This window comes from Anopheles coluzzii, chromosome 3, assembly GCF_943734685.1.
Source record: "Anopheles coluzzii chromosome 3, AcolN3, whole genome shotgun sequence".
Lineage (NCBI taxonomy): Eukaryota > Metazoa > Arthropoda > Insecta > Diptera > Culicidae > Anopheles > Anopheles coluzzii.
The window spans coordinates 80,767,704-80,789,179 of NC_064671.1; the positions used below are offsets into that span (position 1 = coordinate 80,767,704).

At 45.7% G+C, this 21,476-nt stretch overlaps 3 protein-coding genes across 7 annotated transcripts in view; 1 reads left to right on the plus strand and 2 right to left on the minus strand.

Annotated features, from left to right (window-relative positions):
- Positions 1 to 29: 29 nt before the first annotated feature.
- Positions 30 to 8,664, plus strand: LOC120956362 (protein transport protein Sec31A). 4 transcript variants are annotated; one of them, XM_040377766.2, is made up of 11 exons: positions 30 to 154; positions 577 to 1,809; positions 1,883 to 2,126; positions 2,206 to 2,321; positions 2,707 to 2,757; positions 3,941 to 4,187; positions 4,264 to 5,645; positions 6,107 to 6,211; positions 7,134 to 7,628; positions 7,712 to 7,783; positions 7,856 to 8,664. In XM_040377766.2, exons 2-11 carry the CDS (start codon positions 601 to 603, stop codon positions 8,042 to 8,044), a joined length of 4,110 nt encoding a protein of 1,369 aa, XP_040233700.2. In that variant the 5' UTR covers positions 30 to 154; positions 577 to 600; the 3' UTR covers positions 8,045 to 8,664. The 4 variants fall into 4 exon arrangements, with proteins under 4 accessions (XP_040233700.2, XP_040233702.2, XP_040233701.2 ...); XM_040377768.2 differs by lacking the exon at positions 6,107 to 6,211; XM_040377767.2 differs by lacking the exon at positions 2,707 to 2,757.
- Positions 8,665 to 9,174: 510 nt separating this feature from the next.
- LOC120958747 (bcl-2-related ovarian killer protein-like) lies at positions 9,175 to 11,253 on the minus strand. Its single transcript, XM_040381748.2, has 3 exons — positions 11,002 to 11,253; positions 10,506 to 10,918; positions 9,175 to 10,411 (listed from the first exon to the last, which is right to left on the minus strand). Exons 2-3 carry the CDS (start codon positions 10,704 to 10,706, stop codon positions 9,776 to 9,778), a joined length of 837 nt encoding a protein of 278 aa, XP_040237682.2. The 5' UTR covers positions 10,707 to 10,918; positions 11,002 to 11,253; the 3' UTR covers positions 9,175 to 9,775.
- Positions 11,254 to 12,793: 1,540 nt separating this feature from the next.
- Positions 12,794 to 21,476, minus strand: part of LOC120957836 (bcl-2-related ovarian killer protein-like) — a 52,199-nt gene continuing 43,516 nt past the window's right edge. For both annotated transcript variants that reach the window (XM_040380226.2, XM_040380225.2), the window contains 3 exons: positions 13,411 to 13,988; positions 13,034 to 13,342; positions 12,794 to 12,951 (listed from right to left, as the gene is read on the minus strand). In XM_040380226.2, coding sequence (XP_040236160.2) covers positions 12,799 to 12,951; positions 13,034 to 13,342; positions 13,411 to 13,971 — 1,023 coding nt within the window. In that variant the 5' untranslated portion in view covers positions 13,972 to 13,988 and the 3' untranslated portion in view covers positions 12,794 to 12,798. The remainder of the gene's footprint in view (positions 12,952 to 13,033; positions 13,343 to 13,410; positions 13,989 to 21,476) is intronic.

The following is a 21,476-nucleotide window of genomic DNA, read 5'->3' on the forward strand; positions in this document are numbered from 1 at the left end:
GCCTACCACTGTCCGCGGGTGACGTGTATTATTTTGCCGCAAAGAACTTTTCGGACACACAGCTACGTACGTTCTGTGGGTGGGATCGTAAATCGGCCGAAAACGGGTCGAAATTCGTGTGTGAATTGTCGTTCTAGTGTTTAACTGTGTGCAGGTAGGTGTGAGCGTTCGGAAAATCTTAAAGTTTCACAGTAAAAAGGGCATTTCCAGTCCTTTTGGATGGTTTGTTTATGACCACCCAGCCCCCCGTACGGCAGTTGTGTTTTCGTTTTGCATTCGGCCAACTCATCAATTCCGTCACACCATCACAACACTGGCTGGGTGGATGGGAGCGTTGAGGGGGTGTCTTATTACAGCCCGTTGTAATGCTGTAATGTGATTTAAATATTTATTTTAAAGGCCTTTGCATTTTAAGACACACGATCTGCCCTTACGATCCGATTCTAATCCCTTGGCACGATAGAGTTCATTGAACTTCCGGTGCTCCAGATTCGTAATGTCGCTTCCTCGCGCGTGTGTGTGTTATTCCATTAAATCATTGCCAACCATTCTCGCTCGTTCGCCTTCCCGTTGCAGTCAATTAATTAAGCGGAGATCACCATGAAGGTGAAGGAGCTGCAGAAGATGGTGAATGTGGCGTGGTCGCCGGCCCAGCAGGCCCCGATCATGCTGGCCGCCGGTACGGCCGCACAGCAGCTGGACGCATCGTTCAGCACGACGGCCGCCCTGGAGCTGTACTCGATCAATCTGGCCGATCCGAGCTACGATCTGGAGCTGAAGGGCAGCCAGCCGAGCACACACCGCTTCCACAAGCTGCTCTGGTCCCCGCTGGCGCCCGCTGGTGGCGGCGAGCCGGCGGCGACGACCGGCGCTAGCCCCAGCGGGCTGATCACCGGCGGCTGCGAGAGTGGCGTGCTGCAGGTGTACAACGTGGCCCAGCTGCTGGCGGGACAGAACGCGCTGGTCGCGCAGCAGGAAAAGCACCAGGGCGCGGTCCGCAGCCTCGACTACAACCCCTTCCAGCACAATCTGGTCGCGAGCGGTGCCTCGGAGTCGGAAATTTTCATCTGGGATCTCAACAACACGGCCGTACCGATGAGCCCGGGCGCCAAGGTGACGCCGCACGAGGACGTGCAGGGGCTGGCGTGGAACCGGCAGGTGCAGCACATACTCGCGTCCGTGTTTCCGTCGCGCTGCGTGATCTGGGATCTGCGCAAGAACGAGCCGATCATCAAGCTGAGCGACACGCAGTCGCGCATCCGCTGGCGGGTCGCCCAGTGGCACCCGGAGGTGGCGACGCAGCTGTGGCTCGCCAGCGAGGAGGACCAGTCGCCGACGGTGCAGCTGTGGGATCTGCGGTACGCGACCGCACCGGCCAAAACGTTCCAGATACACCATCGGGGCGTGCTCGGACTGACCTGGTGCCCGAAGGACCACGATCTGGTGGCATCGTGCGGGAAGGACAACCGCATCATCTGCTGGAACCAGAACACGGAGGACCCGAACGGCGAGATACTGTCCGAGCTGGCGACGACGAACCAGTGGAACTTCGATGTGGCCTGGTGTCCCCGCAATCCGGCCCTGCTGGCCGGCTCGAGCTTCGACGGGAACGTGACGATCTACTCGATACACGGCGGCGTGCACCAGCAGGTGCAGACGAGCAACAAGATTGCCGACTCGTTCCCGGGCATGGAGCACATTGGGCACGAGCCGAGCCAGTCGGTGCCGGTACAGTCGCACGGTCCGGTCGCGAACGATCTGAAGCGCCCGCCGCGCTGGATGAGGAGGCCGGCCGGTGCCTGCTTTGGGGTGAGTCGGGCGCCATCGTTATTTTAAATGTTAAACGCTTTTGGTGTAAAACGTCAATTTCGAATCGTTTCAGTTCGGTGGAAAACTAGTCACCTTCAATGGGGCGAGCCGCACGGTGACGATCAATCAGGTCATTACCGATCCGGAGCTGGTGGAACGGTCCAACCAGCTCGAGCGGGTGCTAAGCGAGGGCAACTTTGCCGACTACTGCCGGCAGAAGGCGGACCAAACGAACGATCAGCATTCCCGGTTCATGTGGTACTTCCTGAAGGCAAACTTTGAGGATGATCCGCACGCGGAAATGCTTAATCTGCTTGGTAGGTGCAAACAAAGGGGGAACCCAGTCATCGGTTTGAACTGTCATTCTAATGGTGTGCGTTTTTCATTCCATTTTAGGCTACCAGGCAGACGATACGGCCAATAAGTTTAAAAAGTACGTTGTCGATGGACCGAAGGGAGACGAATCGAACCCGGTCGATGGGCTGACCGATCAGATGGCCGGTCTTAGTCGGGTAAGGATCGCCGTTTTTTGTCCACGTTTTTTCGTTTAATGGTTTCCTTGTTTTTTTTTCGATTAGTTTTAAAATATTCTTGCACACTTTGCTGGTTTTGTTCTTCGTTTTACACTGTCTAATAGCTCTTTTCATACTTTTGTTCGAAAAACTCGTTACGTTTTCCACGTTTTTTTTCGATTGCGCTTGTAATATATGCAGCGCTTTTTGCGTTTGTTTGTTTCTTAACTATGGCTTTCTATTGCTCACACGGAAATTAACACATACCGTCACTATTTGTCGTTTTTTTTCTCTTAAACTGCGACGCGCAATCGTTTTCGCTGCTATAAAACAAAAATGTCCGTTTGTGTGTGTGCGTGCGTGTTGTATGTATGTGTGGGTGTAGAATTATTCAACCGAAACGGAAACCAGTACGGACGATAGTACTGATCTATCGGTAAGCTACAGTTTGCTCCATTTTGTGCTGTTGTTTTTGATCACTGGTAGTTTGTTTACTTTCGGTAAATTATTCTTTGAAGGCAGTGTTTTTGAATGATAGAAACCATTACTTTCATAATGTTTTGTATGTACATTTTACAAATTAGTATTTTTATTAATTTGCCTATTTTTTCATGTAATTTGTAAGAAGTCAAGGCAAGTCAGCTCTATTATTGGTATCACCCATGTTTTTTATTTTAATTTTAAATGTATTACTACCTTAAATACTACATTGCTGTATTGTGTTTGCACCTTTATTTGATAATTGATTGAAGCGTTTATTACGTTTTAAGCTACACATTTAAAATATTTTAACGACATATATTTTAAGTCAGATACTGCTCATTAGTATTCATTAGCTTGCAGCTGCTGAATAATACAAAAAACAATGTTGTAGTACGTGTAATTTATAGACATTTGATTTGAACAACATTATTAAAGAATGATTTAAAACAGGGGTTTCCAAACTACGGCCCTTGGGCCGCATGCGGCCCTCAAGAGCTTATAATGCGGCCCACGATGACTTTGCCAGAGTTAATATAAATATTACGATTATATGACTTTTTCAAAAAGAATTGTTTTTTTTTTTACTTTTCTTAGACAAAAATCAAGCTTTGGTTACTCGAAGCTGTACAAGTAACGTTAGTATTTTGTTATCAAAACGAGATTTAAACGTTCAATCATCATTTAAAGGTAGCGTCAAATGGCCCTCAACATAGTTATTTTTGAACCAATGCGGCCCGCGAGCAGAAAAGTTTGGAGGCCCTTGATTTAAAATATCACTTTTTCAAATTTTTCAAATGTGCTACACAGAGATTTTCACTATATCTGAAGATGTTAGCACATTTGCCTGTTAAGTGTATTATTGCTTCACGTGGAACTTGTTTTTGTTATCACATTTTATCAGGCGCCTTTAGAACAAATCTCCAAATAGTTAATCAATGTCCTGATACATAATTTAGACTCTTTTAGAGTATAATTCAACTTACAATATTTTATTTCCCGGTTGCAATTTGCAATTGGGCAATTTTTGTAAATGCATGGATCAAAGTTGTTTGATTCTTCTTGTTCTAATTTTTACAATGTAGCTTCAAAAATGACTAATACAAACACATTCTCCATATTTCCCTTTCAAAAAGCAGATGACGGATAATAACGCTGTGTTCGACGCGATTGCCGCCGGCAACCAGGCAACGGATGGGCAGAACGCCTCCACCACCAGCAAACAGAACGGCACCGGTGGTGGTGAAATTCCGTACAAAATCCGTACCGGGCAGGATAAGGAGGGTTTGATTTGTGAGGCACTGCTCACCGGCAACCTGGAGGCAGCGATCGAGCTGTGCATGCAGACGGGCAAGACGAGCGAAGCGTTAATCCTCGCCATGAACAGTGAGTGACGCGGGGTCGTTTGGGGTGTTTTCCATGAAGCAGCATATTAATCCGTGCGGTGTCTCATCCGTTGTAGGTGGTTCGGATTTGCTCGCCAAGGTACAGTACCGCTACCTGCGGGACAACGAAAACTATCTGTCCAACCTGATCTCCGCGCTGGTGCTGTGCGATTGGACCGGTGTCGTGACGCAGTGCACGATCGACTCGTGGAAGGAGGCGCTGGTGGCCGCCATCACGCACTGCAAGCACCAGCTGCCGCTGCTCTGCGAACGGTTGGGCGAGCGGCTGCAGGGGGAAGCGGTCAGCAATGCCGATCTGGCCCGGAATGCCATTCTGTGCTACATTTGTGCCGGCAGCACTGAGCGGCTGGTCGAAGCGTGGCAGCTGTCGAAGGGCGGTCAGCCGAGCAGCGATCCGGCGAACGGTGAGGATGAGCTGGATAAGAACAACAACAGCAACCGGGACCTGCAGGAGCTGGTGGAGGTGTCGATGCTGCTGCAAAAGGCGCTGGAGAAGCAGGGCCGCTCGGCACCGGCTGTCGGCAAGCTGGCCGATCTGTTGTCGCAGTACGCAAGGTTGCTGGCGGCGCAGGGTTCGCTACCATCCGCGCTAACGTATCTGGGCAATTCGACCGACCCGGAGATGGAAGAGCTTCGCGAGCGTCTTTATTACGCCCTCGGACACAAAACTTACACGCCGGCTGCACCGACAAGACCACAGTACGCCTCCCAGCAGCAGCAGCAGCAGCAACAGCCACCTTTCAATCCAATGTTCCCCACGATCGGCCAAGCGGCCAAGATGAAGGCGTACGGTCAATCGATGCCGCCGGCACCGATGCCAACGCTCAATCCGGTGTCCACGATGCCCCAGCAGCCGAGCTGGTCCACCTCACCCTTCCAGCAGCCGCCTATGGGTATGCCCCCGGCAGCGGCCCCCGTTGCACCGCCACCGCTAGCCACGAAACCGCCCGTTGGGCCACCGCCACCGGCCACCGGGAACGATCTTTCGCAACCTCCGCGACCCTCCAGCGTTAGCTCGCAGTCGGGCGGCGGCACTCTAAGCCGCGCCAAGTACGTGCTCGATCCGTCGGTCACGTCCGGTCCGAACTATGGCCAAACGAACGCAAACTTCTACAACCCGATGGCTTACCAGCCCCAGCAGCCCGCCAGCAATGCACCGGCGCAGCCACCGAGCTTCTACAATCCGGCCCAGCCGGCGCAGAACAACAACTTTAAACCGTTCACACCGGCACCGCTAGTGCAGGCGTCACCATATCTTCCCGGTGTGTCTCCGCTGGACGTTACGCAGCAGCAGCAACAGGTACAACAGCCTGGCATGGGATATCCACCACCGCCGTCGCAAGCTGCCGGCCCTCCAATGGGCAACGTGCAGAGGAATCCGACGCCACCACCTGGCTGGAACGATCCGCCAGCGCTGAAGAGCTCTAGCAGACCTCAGGTGAGTCGTGGCGTGGAAGAAGGATTCGTTGTTGGTCGTTTATTTAAACATAGGAATCCATCAGGATGTGTAGGAGGCCCACTTATGTATCGTTTTGTGGTAATATTTAGGCTAGGAATTATTTATGTTCATCCCTTCCTAACCTCTTTTCCCTATTTGCATTTGGTCTAGGATCTGTTTACACTCAATTTTCTATTATTTACATCTATTGTATTATAATCTTTCGTTTCTTTCCTCTTTTCTATTAACAATCCCTTACTATCCCTTATTCTTTTCCACACCGTTGCTTTAACTGTTTTTATTTGCTCCTCTTTTGTCAATTACGTCCTCACTCCTCGTGCTTTTTGCTACATTTCTGTCTCTTTTCTTATTTTATTCACTTCTCTCCTTTTCTATCTGTGTGTTTGTATGTATATGCTCGTCTGTCTTTCTCGTGCGTTTCGGTTGCTGCTGTTTCGCAGTATTGCGAGCAGTACGAAATGTCCGCCGTCCATGCCGGCACCAGACGATGGCGCCGCATTATCGAATCGCACACGAACGATCATTCGAACCGTTCCTCGCCGCAGGTTAGCGAACTGTTTCTGAACTTTGTTGTGTGTGCGCGTGTTTCGTTTTGTTTCTGTGTTACGTTTCTTTATTCCGGGTTTTCTTCTTCTTCTCTTTTGATTGTCAAGTTTCTTGTTTGCTTACACATTTTACTTCTTTCATTACATGAACTACTTAAACTTTAACGTCAGTTTTAAAATTGTTTCATGTTTATTTTGAAGTTTTTATGCGTTTTCTCAAATTTCGTGAACTATTCTCAATTTACATTGTTTATACTTCATAATTGTTTAGTTATTAACTCCTTAGCTTAACTAAAATGTTTGTTCCAATCTCAAAAATAATCTTATTTCAAATATTTGCTTTTTTATATTTCACTTAGTAAGGTTTTTCGATATATCTTTATCATCATCTCCTCCATCTCTTTTCTATTTTAATTGTATTTGCTTTTAGAACACATCTATGATATTTTGTTTTAATCTTTTCTCAATAATTGTTTTTACATTTTGGACTTTTGTTACTTTTAATGTTTGTTTAATTATTTTAATGTTTTGTAACAAACCACCTTCTTAACAGAATCTCTTAGGAAACTATGCCACAAATCTGGACTTTACTGTATATGTTTCCTATCTCTTTCGCTAACGCTCTTTTGGCCTGCGTGTTGGCTTACCTCTCGTGCACTACTACTCTTTTGGACTGCTTTCCCTCCCTTTAATATCGCTTTCAATGATGTCTTTATCAACCCGCTCAATCTCTCTCCAATAGCTCTTAGGCAGCAGTTTGAGCTTTAGTTTGGCTTGCCGTTCGATAGGAACAGTTCGTTACGACTTTTTGCCTCTGCCCCGCCGAGGATGGTTTGGACAGCTTATGCTAATGCTTTTTCTCCCACGTCTTTTCCCCCCATATCGTTTTTGTTTTTTTTTTTTCAAAACGCCGTTCCAATAGCCCAAGGCGGAACCGAGCATTATGGCACCGATCACGTCACCACTGCCGGGCGGTTTGGCCCCATCGAACGGTTACCCCGATCCGAACAGTAACTACATGCAGGGCAACACCGGTCAGCAGTACATGGCAGCACCACAGCAGCCCACCGCCACCATGTACAACCCGGCGATGGGGATGGGTGGCCAACAGCCGCCGGTAGCACCGCCCCAGTCGACGATCAACTATCAAAACTTCCAGCCAACGCTAGCACCATCCACGTACCAGCAGCCGACGGTGGCCGGCACGGGCCAGACGGGTGTCGGTGGCGGCGTGTATTATCCGGGCGCACAGCCGATGGATGGTGGTGCGATGCAGCAGCAGCAACAGCAACCGGTTGCAGCACCGGCCGCACCGGAACCACCGAAGCAAAAGCCACCGCTACCGGAGCAGTACGTGTTCATGCAGACAGTATTCGAGGAGCTGAAGAAGCAGTGCGTCGCATCAGCAGGCAATCCGGTACGGTGGAGCGAGGTGTTTGTTATCGATAGGCAAATACAGTATGATAATGAAATTTTCCTGTTTTCTATTTTTTTTTCTAGCAAACGAAACGGAAGCTGGAAGATGTCTCGAAACGGCTCGAAATGTTGTACGATTTGCTGCGAGAGAATCGGGTAAGCAATAGCGCTAGTGCCATGCTCCCTCATGTACACCATTGACACTTTCTCCCCTCCTTTTTTGCTCAGCTCTCGCAAAACACTCTCAACTCGCTGAACCAGCTGGTTGCCCTGGTACAGGCCGGCGACTACGCCAACGGTATCGGGCTCCACACGCAGATGGTGTCCGGGCCGGACTTTGCCCAGATCGCCAGCTTCATGCCCGGCATTAAGGTGCTGCTCCAGTCGGCGATGCAGCTGCAGGTCTACCTCCGATAAGGCCGTTCAGTTTAGAAATGCATTTTCTCTCAATGCGCGCGCCCGCCGCATTGCAATACAGGGTTTTCCGGGAGTTCTCAAAGCTGTGGGACACCTTATTGACTCTTTCCTATTATTTCCTATTTGGAAGTGAACTTTAAATGTTGCAAATTGGAAACTATGGCATCCTTGTAGAACAAATCCAATAGGAAATTTCAAGGAAGCTGTCCTATAAGTGTGCCATAGAATCCAATTCCCTACGTATGGAGTCAATTTCCAAGAATTTCTAAGAATCAAGGAAGTGTCGCACAACTATAGGAATCGCTGGAAAACCCTGTAATTGTTGGTGTATTTAATTGTTCGATGAAAAAAAGCGTGCGCCATTATCCATTATCGATTCTCGCGATCATGATCGCGATGCATCAGATTGATCTATAGTAATGTTTATTTCTGTTTGCGAATGGAGAGGGCATTAGTTTATTACTACAAGCAAACAGAAAAAAAACAACAACATACGTGTATAATCCCGTGCTCTAATGTTTAGTTTTTGATAACCCGAAATGAATAAAACCATCTATTTACATTATGCTATAATTATAATACCTAACAAAGTATAGCGAAAAGAGTGTTACGAAACAGCATTTCGTTTTGTTTTTCTTAATTCATTGAAGTTTCACGAGCCTGCAACCGAAACTGATAGTGTTAAATTAATCACCTTAAATTAGGGTGTGAAAAACGATGGGTGGCAATTAAGGTGGATCTTTAGCGTGTCGTCCGGCAATAAGCGTCCGGTGTGCTAATTATCGTCGCTAATCGTTGTAATCGTTTTCGATGATAATATCGAACACGAAGAGCAATTAGTACGCGGTGCACGATGCGGGTTTGCTGAAACAAAAAGGGAAGGTGCTAACAAGCCCGATCTTGATCGCGATGCCGTGTGTCGTGTGCGTGTAATCTGCATAATTTCAGCTTTTCCACGATTTTATGTAAATTTTGAGTAGAATCAAGTCGTAAAGTTTCAAGAAAGGGTGCTGTAGTCTTCAGCTAAAGATAATTTTTATTATCATGCACTTGTTTTATATTCTTGAGACTTAATTTGTCATCATGTGCCATCGTGTTTGATTAAAAATCATGCTCAAATTATTTAAAAGTACTGTAACAATTACTGCAAGGCACGTCACACGTCGCCCGCCAGTAAGCGAATATAATTTGAATATTTATTGCATACTACGCCCTTATTTGTTTCTTTTATCTACGTACATATAAAATACCTCTAATTATGGACAGTTTTTTTGGGAAACAACAAAAGCAAAAAAACAAACCCTAGAAATGACAATTAGAAAACAGTTGATAAAAAAGCATGGAATTAAAAAAAACAGGAATGCGCGAATTAAATAAGAGAAGAATAAACAATAGTTTAAATACAATTTAAAAAAAGAACTACACGTAATTACAACTAAAACAAAACTTTAACATATTTGCACGCGGTTTCTTCCTCTCCCTCCTTTTCCACCTTCATAAGCTCTCCTTTATATGTAACCCTCTAAATTGGCCTTTTGTTGGCGTGTGTTTGGCAATACCGTTTAGCTATTATTGATGGGGGAGGATGCGAGATTGCACAGAGAAAGCGCAATGCGTAGCGTAAGCATAGGACAAGATTCGGACAAGAGATTTTCTGTTAGTACAGTGTGGAATGATGATAATGCAAGAAGAAGAAGAAGAAGAAGAGCCTAAGGCAATGCGGCACTATCATTAGTTGGTCGATCGTTCCGGCTCGGCGTAGCCCGATCCGATCACGCGTAGGAACAACGAGACGATGTAGATCACCGCCAGCGTCAGCGCGGTAATGCTCACCCACCCGGTGACGGAGATTTCCGGCTGCGGCGGATGCACGTGATCCTGCAGCCCGAGCCAGCCGCCCCGCTCCACCAGCCACCCGCTCAGATCCTCCTCGATCACGTCGGCCGTCCCCTCGATCAGCTGCTGCAGGTAGTCCGCGTGGTCCTGCCGCACGCAGTCGACCGCCAGCCCGCCCGCGATGGCGAACAGCGATATCACCTTGCCCCAGGTGATGCCACTCTTGAACAGATCCTTCGCCACCACGTGCAGCAGGTAGCCGACCGTGTCCGGTTCCGTCAGCTCGCCCCACGGCTCGTTCGAGATCTGCCGGCTGACGTTGCTGTACAGCCGGGGGTGCATCCGCTCCAGCTCCTCGCCCATCCCGTTCAGTATGGGCAGTGCTTCGCGGACCACGGCCCCTCCACCGAGGCCGCCGCTGCCCGCCATACAGTGTTCCATCGAGTTGCGCAAACGCTGCAGGATCTTCCGGTTGAGCAGCCCGCTGCGTTTGAGCCGCGCGCGTATGTACTCACCGCAAAGGCATTTTCCCTGCGTGCAAAAAGGAAAGCAACAGGTGAGTTCGTGTTCGTTTGATTAACACCTTCCGCAATAACCTTGGCGCAGCAGCAGCAGCCGCTCTTACCTGATTGATAACGTCCTGGCTGGTGGTGAGATGGTGGATGGGGCTCCGTTTGTTCGTCCAGCCGACCACCCCACCGGCGCTGCCCCCCGATACGGCCCCGATCGCGGCGGCTGCGGCAACGGCGGCGGCCACTATCGGCGACCGAGGGGACTGTTGCTGCGACTGATGCTGCTGGTGGAATGCTCCTGCCGTCGACGACATTGTTACGGCACACCGCACTCTCTCCCTCTCTCTATCTCTCTCTATCACTCAAGAAGAAGCTGGACGACAACCAACAACAACAACAACAACGGTGTCAACGACGGTCATCCCGCAATCGATGGTCACAACTTCCGCGGGTTGCTCGGCCTCGGATGCTTAGGGGTGGATTTCGTAGAATCCTCCACCTTCTGCTGCTGCTGCTGATTCGAACACTGAAAGAGAGGGAGAGAAGGGCCAACACGTAAGCGGGACGGAGTTGGGAAAAGTCAACAGAACTCCTCCGCCAAAAGGTTACCTTCTAGGGCAGCAAAACGATGAGATTTGTTTGGCATAAGGCAGCCGTCGCCCGTCCGCTCCGTCCGTACGTTCGCCGATAATCGTTCACTTGATCATCGTGATCGCCCTGCTGCATGGAAGGCGGGGGCCAACGGGAGCCCTCTGCTCTGTTGTGTTATGTCAGCGAAAGTGTCCCTCTCTTGCATTTGGGTCTATTGCATCGAAATATTGCTTTCCAAAATTATGTTTTTTTGGGCTTTTTGATATAAAGCTTGCTCCATGTGTAGTATATTTGCTGGGTAAATTAGTTTTAAAAAAGTTACAATTTTCTTTTCCGACACCCAATGCGACAGTTGTCGGACGGTATGCCCAGTTGACGGTTCGATGCTAGACCTTGTGTGCAAGTGGACGTTGCTTGCAAACGCTCGCCCAGGCAGCGGCGCGACCTGTACAAGCTCTTGATAAACAGTTGATCGGTGATCGGTGATCGTTAAATGCTAGTATGGTAGTAGAGGGGTTTATAAGTTTATTCTTGAAACTGCCGGGGTAAAAAACGGAAGATTTTAGAACCGTTCTTTAAAAATCGTGCAGAACGGCAGCGTTTGTTCAACCCATTTTTTTAGATAAAACTAATCGATCTGATCTCGTACCAATGTCATGCAAATGTAGATATAACTGTTGTAGTGTTGATTGGTTAGATTGATGAAGCAATTCTCACACGGAGAAATATTTAAATATACATTTACTTGTAAGTTAAGGTTGAACCTTTTTTTACAGAGGGTTCCTACAGATGCAGTGCTTAATTTGCCACTATGGGCGAAACGTTAAGAAGTTGACCGGTGCACCGCATGTAAAATGTTATTCCTCGTAGATCTGACATTTCATTTCCATCATAATATTTTTTTTTTAAATTTCTTCTGCACACGACTTAAGCTGGATTGAGTTTGCCAGTTCTTTGTTATGTGTTGAAAATCATGTGTTGAAACTGAAATTTCATGTTGAAGCAAAATACCATTTGAAAGCTGTTGAAAACCATACTGGATGCGATGAATAATTATGTGCACATTTGAAAGTGACTTGGAAAACGCTGTAAGCTAAAACAAATGATGGCAAACCTACAATATAGACAGAACACGATGGTCTCTCTGCGTAACCTAGCCAAGTCTTCTGAGCAATGCGAAGCCAAACGATGCCACATAATAGTTATCTTATTTTTATTGATCGCATCAGAATGCGTAATTTGTGCAAAATTCTTTAAATTATATCAATGCAGTTTCTTGTTTACTTACAACTGCAAGGGTACATTTACTTAAACAGAATAAAATAAGCCACATTATTTGAGTAAGTACTCTGATTAGATAAAACACTACCTTCGAATAGTTGGTTTACTTCAAATTGATCTAAAAAGCGTCATGGTATTGGCCCGCTGTTAAATGATCGTTTACTCATAATTGACTTAGGTCATGGTTGTTCTATCTATCCACCATAGCAAAAATCAATGATTGATAGCTAAATTAAATTAAAATACGTATTATGATCACTTAGAATGTGATTCACTGTGAGTCTAAACATAAATCACAAGCTACTTTTACAGCTATTGAGACGAGATCACTCTGGGACAATACAACAACTGCTTCGTTAGCTAAAACAACGTTCTGCAAATGAATACCCTTAACTATTCATCGAAATCCTTGGATCTTGAAGGGAAGAAAATATTTTTAAATATTTGTTTCATGAAGAATAATCCAATCTTACAACTCTTTCTCAAACAGAAAATCTTTTAAAATGACAGAAAATGAAAAAAAACACCGTAAAATTAGGAGAATATATTTGGAAATAAATATAAGCCTAGCGTCTTTAGCAGAAAGACGAGTATAAATAGTCCTATCACACAGCTCGCTCCTACTAAACATCGGCCAGTGAACGTGATCTCTTCCTGCGGTGGTCGCACTTTGTTTGCCAGTCCGATCTACGAATGTATGTAAAAGGAAAAAAAATATCATTAAAAAATTGTCACTTGTGGTACATCCATCCAGCTCAACCATACGCACCCATCCACCGTTTTCCGATATCCACGTGACCAGCTCGTCCTCGATCACGTCCGCCACACCCTCGACCAGCTTGGGCAGATAGTCGGGATGGCCCTGCCGGACACAGTCCACCGAAAGCCCGCCGGCAATGGCAAACAGTGACACCACCTTGCCCCACGTAATGTCCGCCTTGAAGAGATCGCGCGCGATCGCACTCAGCAGTACCGGGGCGGTTTCGGGTGTTTTGAGCTCGCCCCGTCCGAAGCGAGTAAGCTGGCGGGCAATACCGTTGTAGATGCGTGGATACATACGCTCCAGTTCCTCACCCACCTTTAGCAGGAAGTTGAAACTGAAGTTAGAGTCTGAATGAGATCGTCTGTGAATTGATCGTCACTTACGCTGAGCAGGGCGGGGAAAACTTCCCGCACGACGTGGATCGAAGGTGTGCCGACGATGCTCCGGATGCGCTGCAGCCCCAGCTTCCGGTTAAACACACCGGATCGCTTCAACCGGCACCGAATGTACTGCCCGCACAGACACTTGCCCTGGGTGATGATGTCCTGGGACGGTAGGACCGGTTGCTTCCAGCCGATCGTGCTGGAGAGCTTGCGTGTCACGACGTCACTCACGTTGCTCAGCCGCCTCCGGGCGGACAGTGCGGTACTGGAGGCGGACAGTGACGAGCCGCCCATCCCGAAGCCATCCCGGTGACCGATCTCGGGGAACCCGAGCAGTGCCGTCGAGTGCAGGTTGGCAGGGAAGCTGAACTTGCGGCGCGTCAGTATCGGCGCACTGAGCCGATCCATCGAGGGAAGGTTTGGTGTGAGGGAGCCGCCCCGTTCGCCATTGCCGAGCCGGCTGCCCGTCGCCAGGTTGTCGCTGCTAAGGGACAACCGTCCCGGGACCAGCCCCGTCCCATTGTTGGCGGGAGGCTCCACCTTCAGCAGCCCACTAGCCATGACGTCACACTGTAGTGCTGGTGAGGATAGAAGAAGGAAGGGAGAGAAAGATGGCATAGTTGATTAAATGATTGGCAGGGCTAGCTGGCCGACCGTGCCATGCGAGTGACATCGCACCCGGATCTTTGCTAAAAGGGCCGGCATATCGTGCAGGATAACATCAAGATGGTATTGAAGGAGCAACAAAAACAACAACAAAAAATGCTACAAATCTCACCGACAGCTTGTCGATTGATTGATCAGGGGGGAGATTCTCGCAAACAAGCTGCTCGGCAAAAAAAGAATATGACGAACACGCGCCCTGGCTTTGCCTTATTTGACACCTGAACACAACAAACACAACACGAGTGATGGGGAGTGATGTACGAAAAGAGAGAGAGAGAGAGAGAAAAAAACACACATACTCTTTCCGCGGGATCCGCGGAGACCCTTTCGCGTGGTGTCGGTGGAGTCAACAGTCGCCGACGTAACATGACACGGACGCATTACATCGGATGGTGAGGCTTTACTTGGGCGAGTTCTCATCGTACTTTTTGATCGCTGATCGTTCAAGTTGTTGGCACGCCAGTTGCTGCTGGCTAGTGCATATTACGCACCCTCTGCACCCCTCGATCGCGATCGATTGGTTCAGAAACGCGACATAGACCCTTGGATGCGAAAAGTGTTTATGAAAAATGATGACGTAAATTAAAAATACTCGAACCGAATCCGGCTTGAAGGACCAAAAGTGATTAGTGGCATTCTCAAAACATGTCTCAAATATGCTATTAAAATAATAAATTCAATATCCCATAAATCACCTCAGTTTCTCAAGCATTATAACGATTGTTCTTAATCCTTTCTAGCTATTTTATGACATTTTCTAGCCTTTGTCAAGATTTTTTTACTATTTTGGAGTGTCTAGAGCTTGGAATGATCGTGTCTAGACGTTCCCGTAGAACTTACATTCTGAGACAAGTCATAGTTATGTAGAGTAACAGCATTTAATTGCTAAAATTGAACGAATTATTTTAAAGTTTCGTCTTCAAAGCAGTCATTGGTACACAATCGAATCGGTGAATGCAATATCTTCGATCAGATGGAGGGACTAATTACAAACTATCGGGAAAATGGTAGCGTATGATAAATAATGATCGAGTTAAGTATTTAGGGCATCCAGAATAAGATTTGGTTTTGAATAGGAGTAACAAAATGCAAATATGTGTAGGAATGAAACCCTCTAAAGTCAATGGGGACCTGGTTCTGAGGATATCAAGACTGATGAGGTTACACAGGATTGATTATTATTCTTTTTCTCTTATTCGGCGCAAACTCTCAGTCTCAGCATGCAAAGCCATTAATAGAAGGGCTCGGCACATTGCTTGTGCTGGAAATTCCCCAAATATAAGCTCCATTGCTACAACGTTTGCGGCAAATGATGATCAACAGACTTCCGTACACCAAAGTGGCTATGGAGTCATCTTCCACTGATTGGCAATAGATCTGAAAAAAAAGTCACCTGCTTCAAACTATCGTCACATCAACGATCAATGCTGTACTTGTTGGTGCACAACAAGGAGCTGCAATGACTGTTGCTCGATAGGATGAATCGGGCTTCCTCCGCCTGCTCTAGAGTAGAGACTCTGCAGCACAGAGATGCCCTGTGCTCAAGGGTGTAGTGCTTGGAGCATACTAATGCAGTCTTTAGAAACCATCGTCCCAAACCACAACATAAACTTCCCAACTATCCACTTGCCTATTTTAAGTACATTAGCATAAGCGTTCCAAGTAAAAAGCCAAATGGATAAAGTTTGCTCTGCTTAGAACCGTTCTAACCCAACCATTTTTTGATGCAAAGAGTCACTCACGAGTCTTACTTTGCCGATCAAAGATTTATCAGAATATTCATTACTGCGTACTGTAAGAGGATTAGGTAGGGTTAGTTAGTGTAGGGTCTATCCTCACGGATAATTGCGTTTGGAGGTTGAAATACATGTTACGCAGTGAATTTAACGCTTATATTTAATTTACGAGTCCCTAAATATGTCCTTTTTCATCTCTGGTAAAGATCAGAAGCCTGGAAACATCTAATTGAAAGATTGAAGCTCGAAATATTGAACATAGATTCAAGGTAGTTTGCCCATCCAAGGGTTGATCGCTTCACTTTCACACACATCCCCAACCACTCCATCCCCGTACCGGCACTGTCGCTCGAATGTCAAATAAAAAAGGGAGTCACACACACGAATCGATCGACGAGGGGCGGAGGAAAACGATATTCGATTTGCACAATACCATAATTGTGACCACGGGGCCAAAAAGGGGACCCGTACGGGCGCACGGGCGTGTTACGGCACTGGTGCGCGATACCGTAAATTGTTTGCTTGTTTTTGGCACGTACACCGCCGAAGCCTTACAAAGATGACAGTTTACCGTATTGCCGTGCAACCGGGCACTGGGGAGAGTGAGAGACTCACTCGGACATGATTGGGACATGAATTCCGAGCGTCTGATTCGCACGAAGGCTGATGGGCCGGCGGGCAAGATGATGGAATGGAATTCGATAAAGATATCCCCACAAGTTGCGAGGCCTGTATGCGGTAGCGGTTAATAGCTGGTGGCCAAAACTGTGTGATGCCTCAGTGTGTCTGGGTGAGCGTTTTTAAGCCTTTCCGTGTGATCGATGAGGTTGCGATCGATTACAAAAGGGTAATTTGTACCGTGTGTCCTCAAAAGGCTGCGGGTAAGGAATGAAGCTCTCCAAAAAACAAAAAACCCACATTGAACACATTCCCAAGAACTGGGCGCAATTCCCAGAACTCCGGAAAATAAAACAACGACCAAAAAGAGCGCGAAACAGCGGAATGTTTGATTGGTTCTTGCGCAAAATTTATGCAAATTGCCATGATCGAGCTGGCCACCCAGCATTGTTCTGTTCCGCCCGAACGGAGCGGCGATCGAGTGAAAGGTAAAAACAGGCCTTGCCCGGTGTTGCGAAGGCTTCAAATTTCATTACCACAGAGAAAAAAGCAAAGGTGAGTTTTCTTCGCACCCCCGAGAAGTTTTTATTTCGCTGAGTGCTGGGGAAGGGCAGGGCGATCGAAAGCGATACTTATTGAGTGTCGCAGCTGCACTGCATCCAAAAGGTGGTGCAAGTATGCTGGTAGTAAATTTGATAGCCATTTTGCCGATGTGTTTGCAATAAAAGTCAATCAAAAGGTGAAACTGAAAGGGGGGGGCTTGCCAATGCTTGGTGAGAGCTTTATGTGTCTGATTTGTGTTCTCAAAGGGAATGAAGGCGATTGGGTTCGGGATGTTGAACCAATTGGTACGTGATTTGTAAACCATTCTAAATGTCTGAAGGATGTAGAGGGAATGTGTAGTTTTGGAACAGGAAATTGTAATCAGAGGAAATTTTATTTCAAGATGGCAAACATTTTGCTGAAACTAGAACTACCGAGCGTGTAATATAGAAAGCAAAACATTGTCTCGATATTGAGATGGTTCAAAGACATTAATTGAATTATAAACGGACAAAAACAAAAAGGTAATAGAAAGTATAAGAAAAGTAGAAGAGATCAAACATATATAGTGAAACCACACACGATTAAATCAAGACAAAAGAAGATATAACAAAATAAGAGTATATTAAAAACAAATCAAGAAAAAGTATTGTTGGGAAAAAGAACGGATTTGGGCCAAAAAGTTAAATACAAGTAATTAAAATAGGAGATCAGAAGATCTGGAAACAAATACTGTAAATGATGTATGAATGAATTGAATGAATTAATGAATGAATGAATGAAGTGAATTCACCTATCTGGGGTCAAAGGTCAGCAACGACAACAGTATGGAAGCTGAGTTGCGCGCAAGGATGCTGGCTACCAACCGGTCAATCTACAGCCTGAAAAAGCAGTTCACCTCAAAGAACCTGTCGCGACGGACGAAGCTGGGGCTATATAGTACCTATATAGTACCAGTACTCACATACGCTTCTGAGACATGGGCACTGTCCAAATCTGACGAAGCCCTCTTAGCCGCGTTCGAGAGGAAGATGCTCAGAAGGATACTTGGCCCCGTATGCGTGGAACGACAATGGAGGAGCCATTATAACGACGAGCTATACGAGATGTACGGCGACCTCACTGTCGTACAGCGTATAAAGCTCGCCAGGCTCCGGTAGGCTGGCCATGTTATACGCATGGAAACGGACGACCCAGCCCGTAAAGTCTTTTTAGGCCGTCCACAAGGACAGAGGAGGCGTGGTAGGCCCAAATTGAGGTGGCAAGATGGCGTGGAGGCGTCCGCCATTAAGGCCGGGATAACGGACTGGCAGACGAAGGCGCGAGACCGTGAGCGGTTTCGGACACTCCTGAGGCAGGCCAAGACCGCAAAGCGGTTGTAGTGCCGGATAAGTAAGTAAATGATGTATATAGCATGATGGATATAGCAATTATGTAGCTAACAAAGCAATTAAAGAAATTAAAAATCATCTTAAAAAAATAATAAAAAATGAATAGTTAGTTCATTACAAAAAAAGTGAAACAACACGAAAAACAATACGGTAATACTATATATTCTTATGAAAAGATACCATAATCTATCAGCAAACGAAAGTTGTTAATAAAATAGTAAACAGTATATTTAAAATGAAAAAATAGATGATGCATACAATACATGATCATGAAAGTCATGATCTCATACATGATCAAAATGAAAGATATTCAGAACATCAATATAAGTAGACATAAAATAGGTTACAGAATACCGAATTGAGCATGGTAATATTTATAAAATACATTATAAAGTGAATAAAAGGTGTTGAAAACTTGCAATTTTACAAGAGAATATCTCATCTTGTAAATAACTAATCAAGAGGTTATGTTTGATTCTTTCTAACTGTAACATCAAATTACATGATAAGGAAAGGATCGGAAGTGAACTGCATATGTTGGAAATTGGACTCTATGGTACCCTTTTTGGACAGGCTGGTTGGATTCCTATTGTATTTGTCTAACTAGGGTGCTTGAGAGTCCAATTCCCATTACAATAAGTTCATTTCGTGTAAGATAGAGTTAACAAAGTGTCTCATAGCTATGAGAACTGCTGGAAAACCCTGTAACGTATTTTAAATAAATCAGATTAATAGCATAAACTCGTTGTACGGTGCAAAGGTATCTTATTTCACCTTTTTGCTTAATGGTTTATCCCGTTTACAATCCCACGTATAAAATCAATTTGTTTCCATTCACACACCGTCACAATGCATCGACATAAACATAAAACATTAAAGCCGTTTCCGTAACCGATTCGCCGCTCTCGTTCCTCCCTCCTTCATTTCGCAACCGTTCGATCTGGTCGCCCGTTTCTCGCCATAAAAATCAACTAAAATTCATTGCCCCGGCGTACAGCTTGGAGAGGGCGAAAGGGCACCTCACTTTTCGATGGAATACTACCCCGGTCGGTTTGAAGATCGTGTGCAATTAAAACAACGTACCGATAAAGATGTAATTAAAACAATCCCCATTCGCTAGGGCGTGGTGCCGATGTGCGTGTGTGTATCTGTTGCCTACGCACTTCAACCTACGAAGGATGGCAAATTGTTCCTTCGATGTGAGAGGAATGAGACAGGAGGACGGGTCCGGGTCATATAAAAATAGGCATCCTGACTGACTGGCCCGCCCGCCCACCGGTGGAGCGCGTTTGCGTGAAAATTGAAATGTTTTGTTTTGCAAAAGAAAAAACCCCACCTCCTGGTACCGCCCATTCCCATGCAATTAATGTGCCACAAGAAAACGGGGCGGAATGATTTGTACCTCACCGTGTGGTTTCAATTCCTTCCACCTAATGGTGATGATGCCCACGGGTGTTTGGAAAAAAAAAATCGAGCATACAACAACATGCGATACGCCCCAACGAACATGCGATCGCGTCCGTGATCTCGTGTGTTTGCCAAGCGCATTTTTGCATTTAATAAAGATCGTGCCGATAGCGCAATCTAGTGTCGTGTTGTCAGCGAAACGGAGCGCGCGATGTTAACAACGTTGCATTTGAGCGAAAGATGATGCCGCTATGATTGGCTGAGGGATCCTTTTTTTTTTTCAAACCGGCCTCTTGGGGCGGTTTGTGCTGTTCCGATCGGTTCGGGTGGGTTAGAAGAAAAATGTTGATGGGTGGAAAAACATGGGTGGTTTTACATATATTACGTTCAGGCGGTCGCATGTCAAAGAAAATAATATTTTACATCAATAATAGATGCAAAACAAGAGCAAAACAATTGCAAAAGAGGATGCCAGTAAATGTGTAAAGAAGAAGAAAACTAGGGAAAGAATCCTTTCTGGTTGAATTTTTGTATTTGAATTAATAATACGTTAGAGAATGATTATATATTTCTACGAAATCATTTCAACAGTTGTTAATATATTTCTAGAAGTTCAAAAGTTTAATCCTTATAAGTAAATCCTTATAAGAATCACAAATTAATCGAGCTTTGGGACATTTTTTTTATTTAAACATGGTTCAAAATGTTATCCATGAATGCTTTTTTTACTTAATCGCTGTTGGAGAAGTGCTGTTTAGTCAGATCTTACTTTACCGGACAATAAAAATGTTCAAGTTCTACTGTAGGATGTGGTATAACTTCACATACTGGTGTTTCTTGGTACATTTTAAAAAGTGCCGTAGAAGCAGTAACTTACGTACTTACAAACGGCGTTCGTCGTTTTAATTCTTCAGTTGGAATGAGAACCAATTGGTCTCGTTTCGTATCATTACCATTGCAATAAATGGATGAAAAATGGCTTTCTGAGATATATACAAGTGTCTTCTTACTGTGGTTGTGCAGGATCTTCATCTAGCATCGCCTCCAGATGTCCATCGTAATATTTTTATGACGCCTTATACTAGGGGTCGGCAAACTTTTCCCCCGAAAGAGTCAAATTACATAAAAATAGAGCCGCATGCGCGAGCCGTACTTTGCCAATCGCTGCCTTATACCTTTAATTGTCTTCAAAATAAAAATTAGTATATTTTATAGCGTCAAACCACGATTCCACTGAATCATTTCAGCTGGTTGCCAGTAACTTCAAAGCATGGTTATCATAAATTTCCAATTTTACTAGGAGCAACGATGACTTTCGGTAGATGTTCGCTCCCTATCGTCAATCAGGAAGTAGATATCGCCGTATAAACACCCTTTCCTTTCTGTTATCGGATTCGGATTGGACATCGGATTGTGGAAGGCAAGCCTAAAGAAGGCATTTAAAACCTAAAAATACTGCAAAAAACGACATTGCATGTGTAGAACTCTTAAAAGAAAACAGTAGACATAACAGCAAATGAATTTGAATTATAACACCAAAATTAACATAAAAAGAATATACCAAACGGTGAAAAAGAAATAATAGAATAAGATAATTATAATTGTACAACACAGATATGACAAAGACACAACAAGTTAATAAGCACAAATCAGGAAGGAAAACTAAACAAAAAAAACGTAAAGTCTACAATCAACAACAACATAA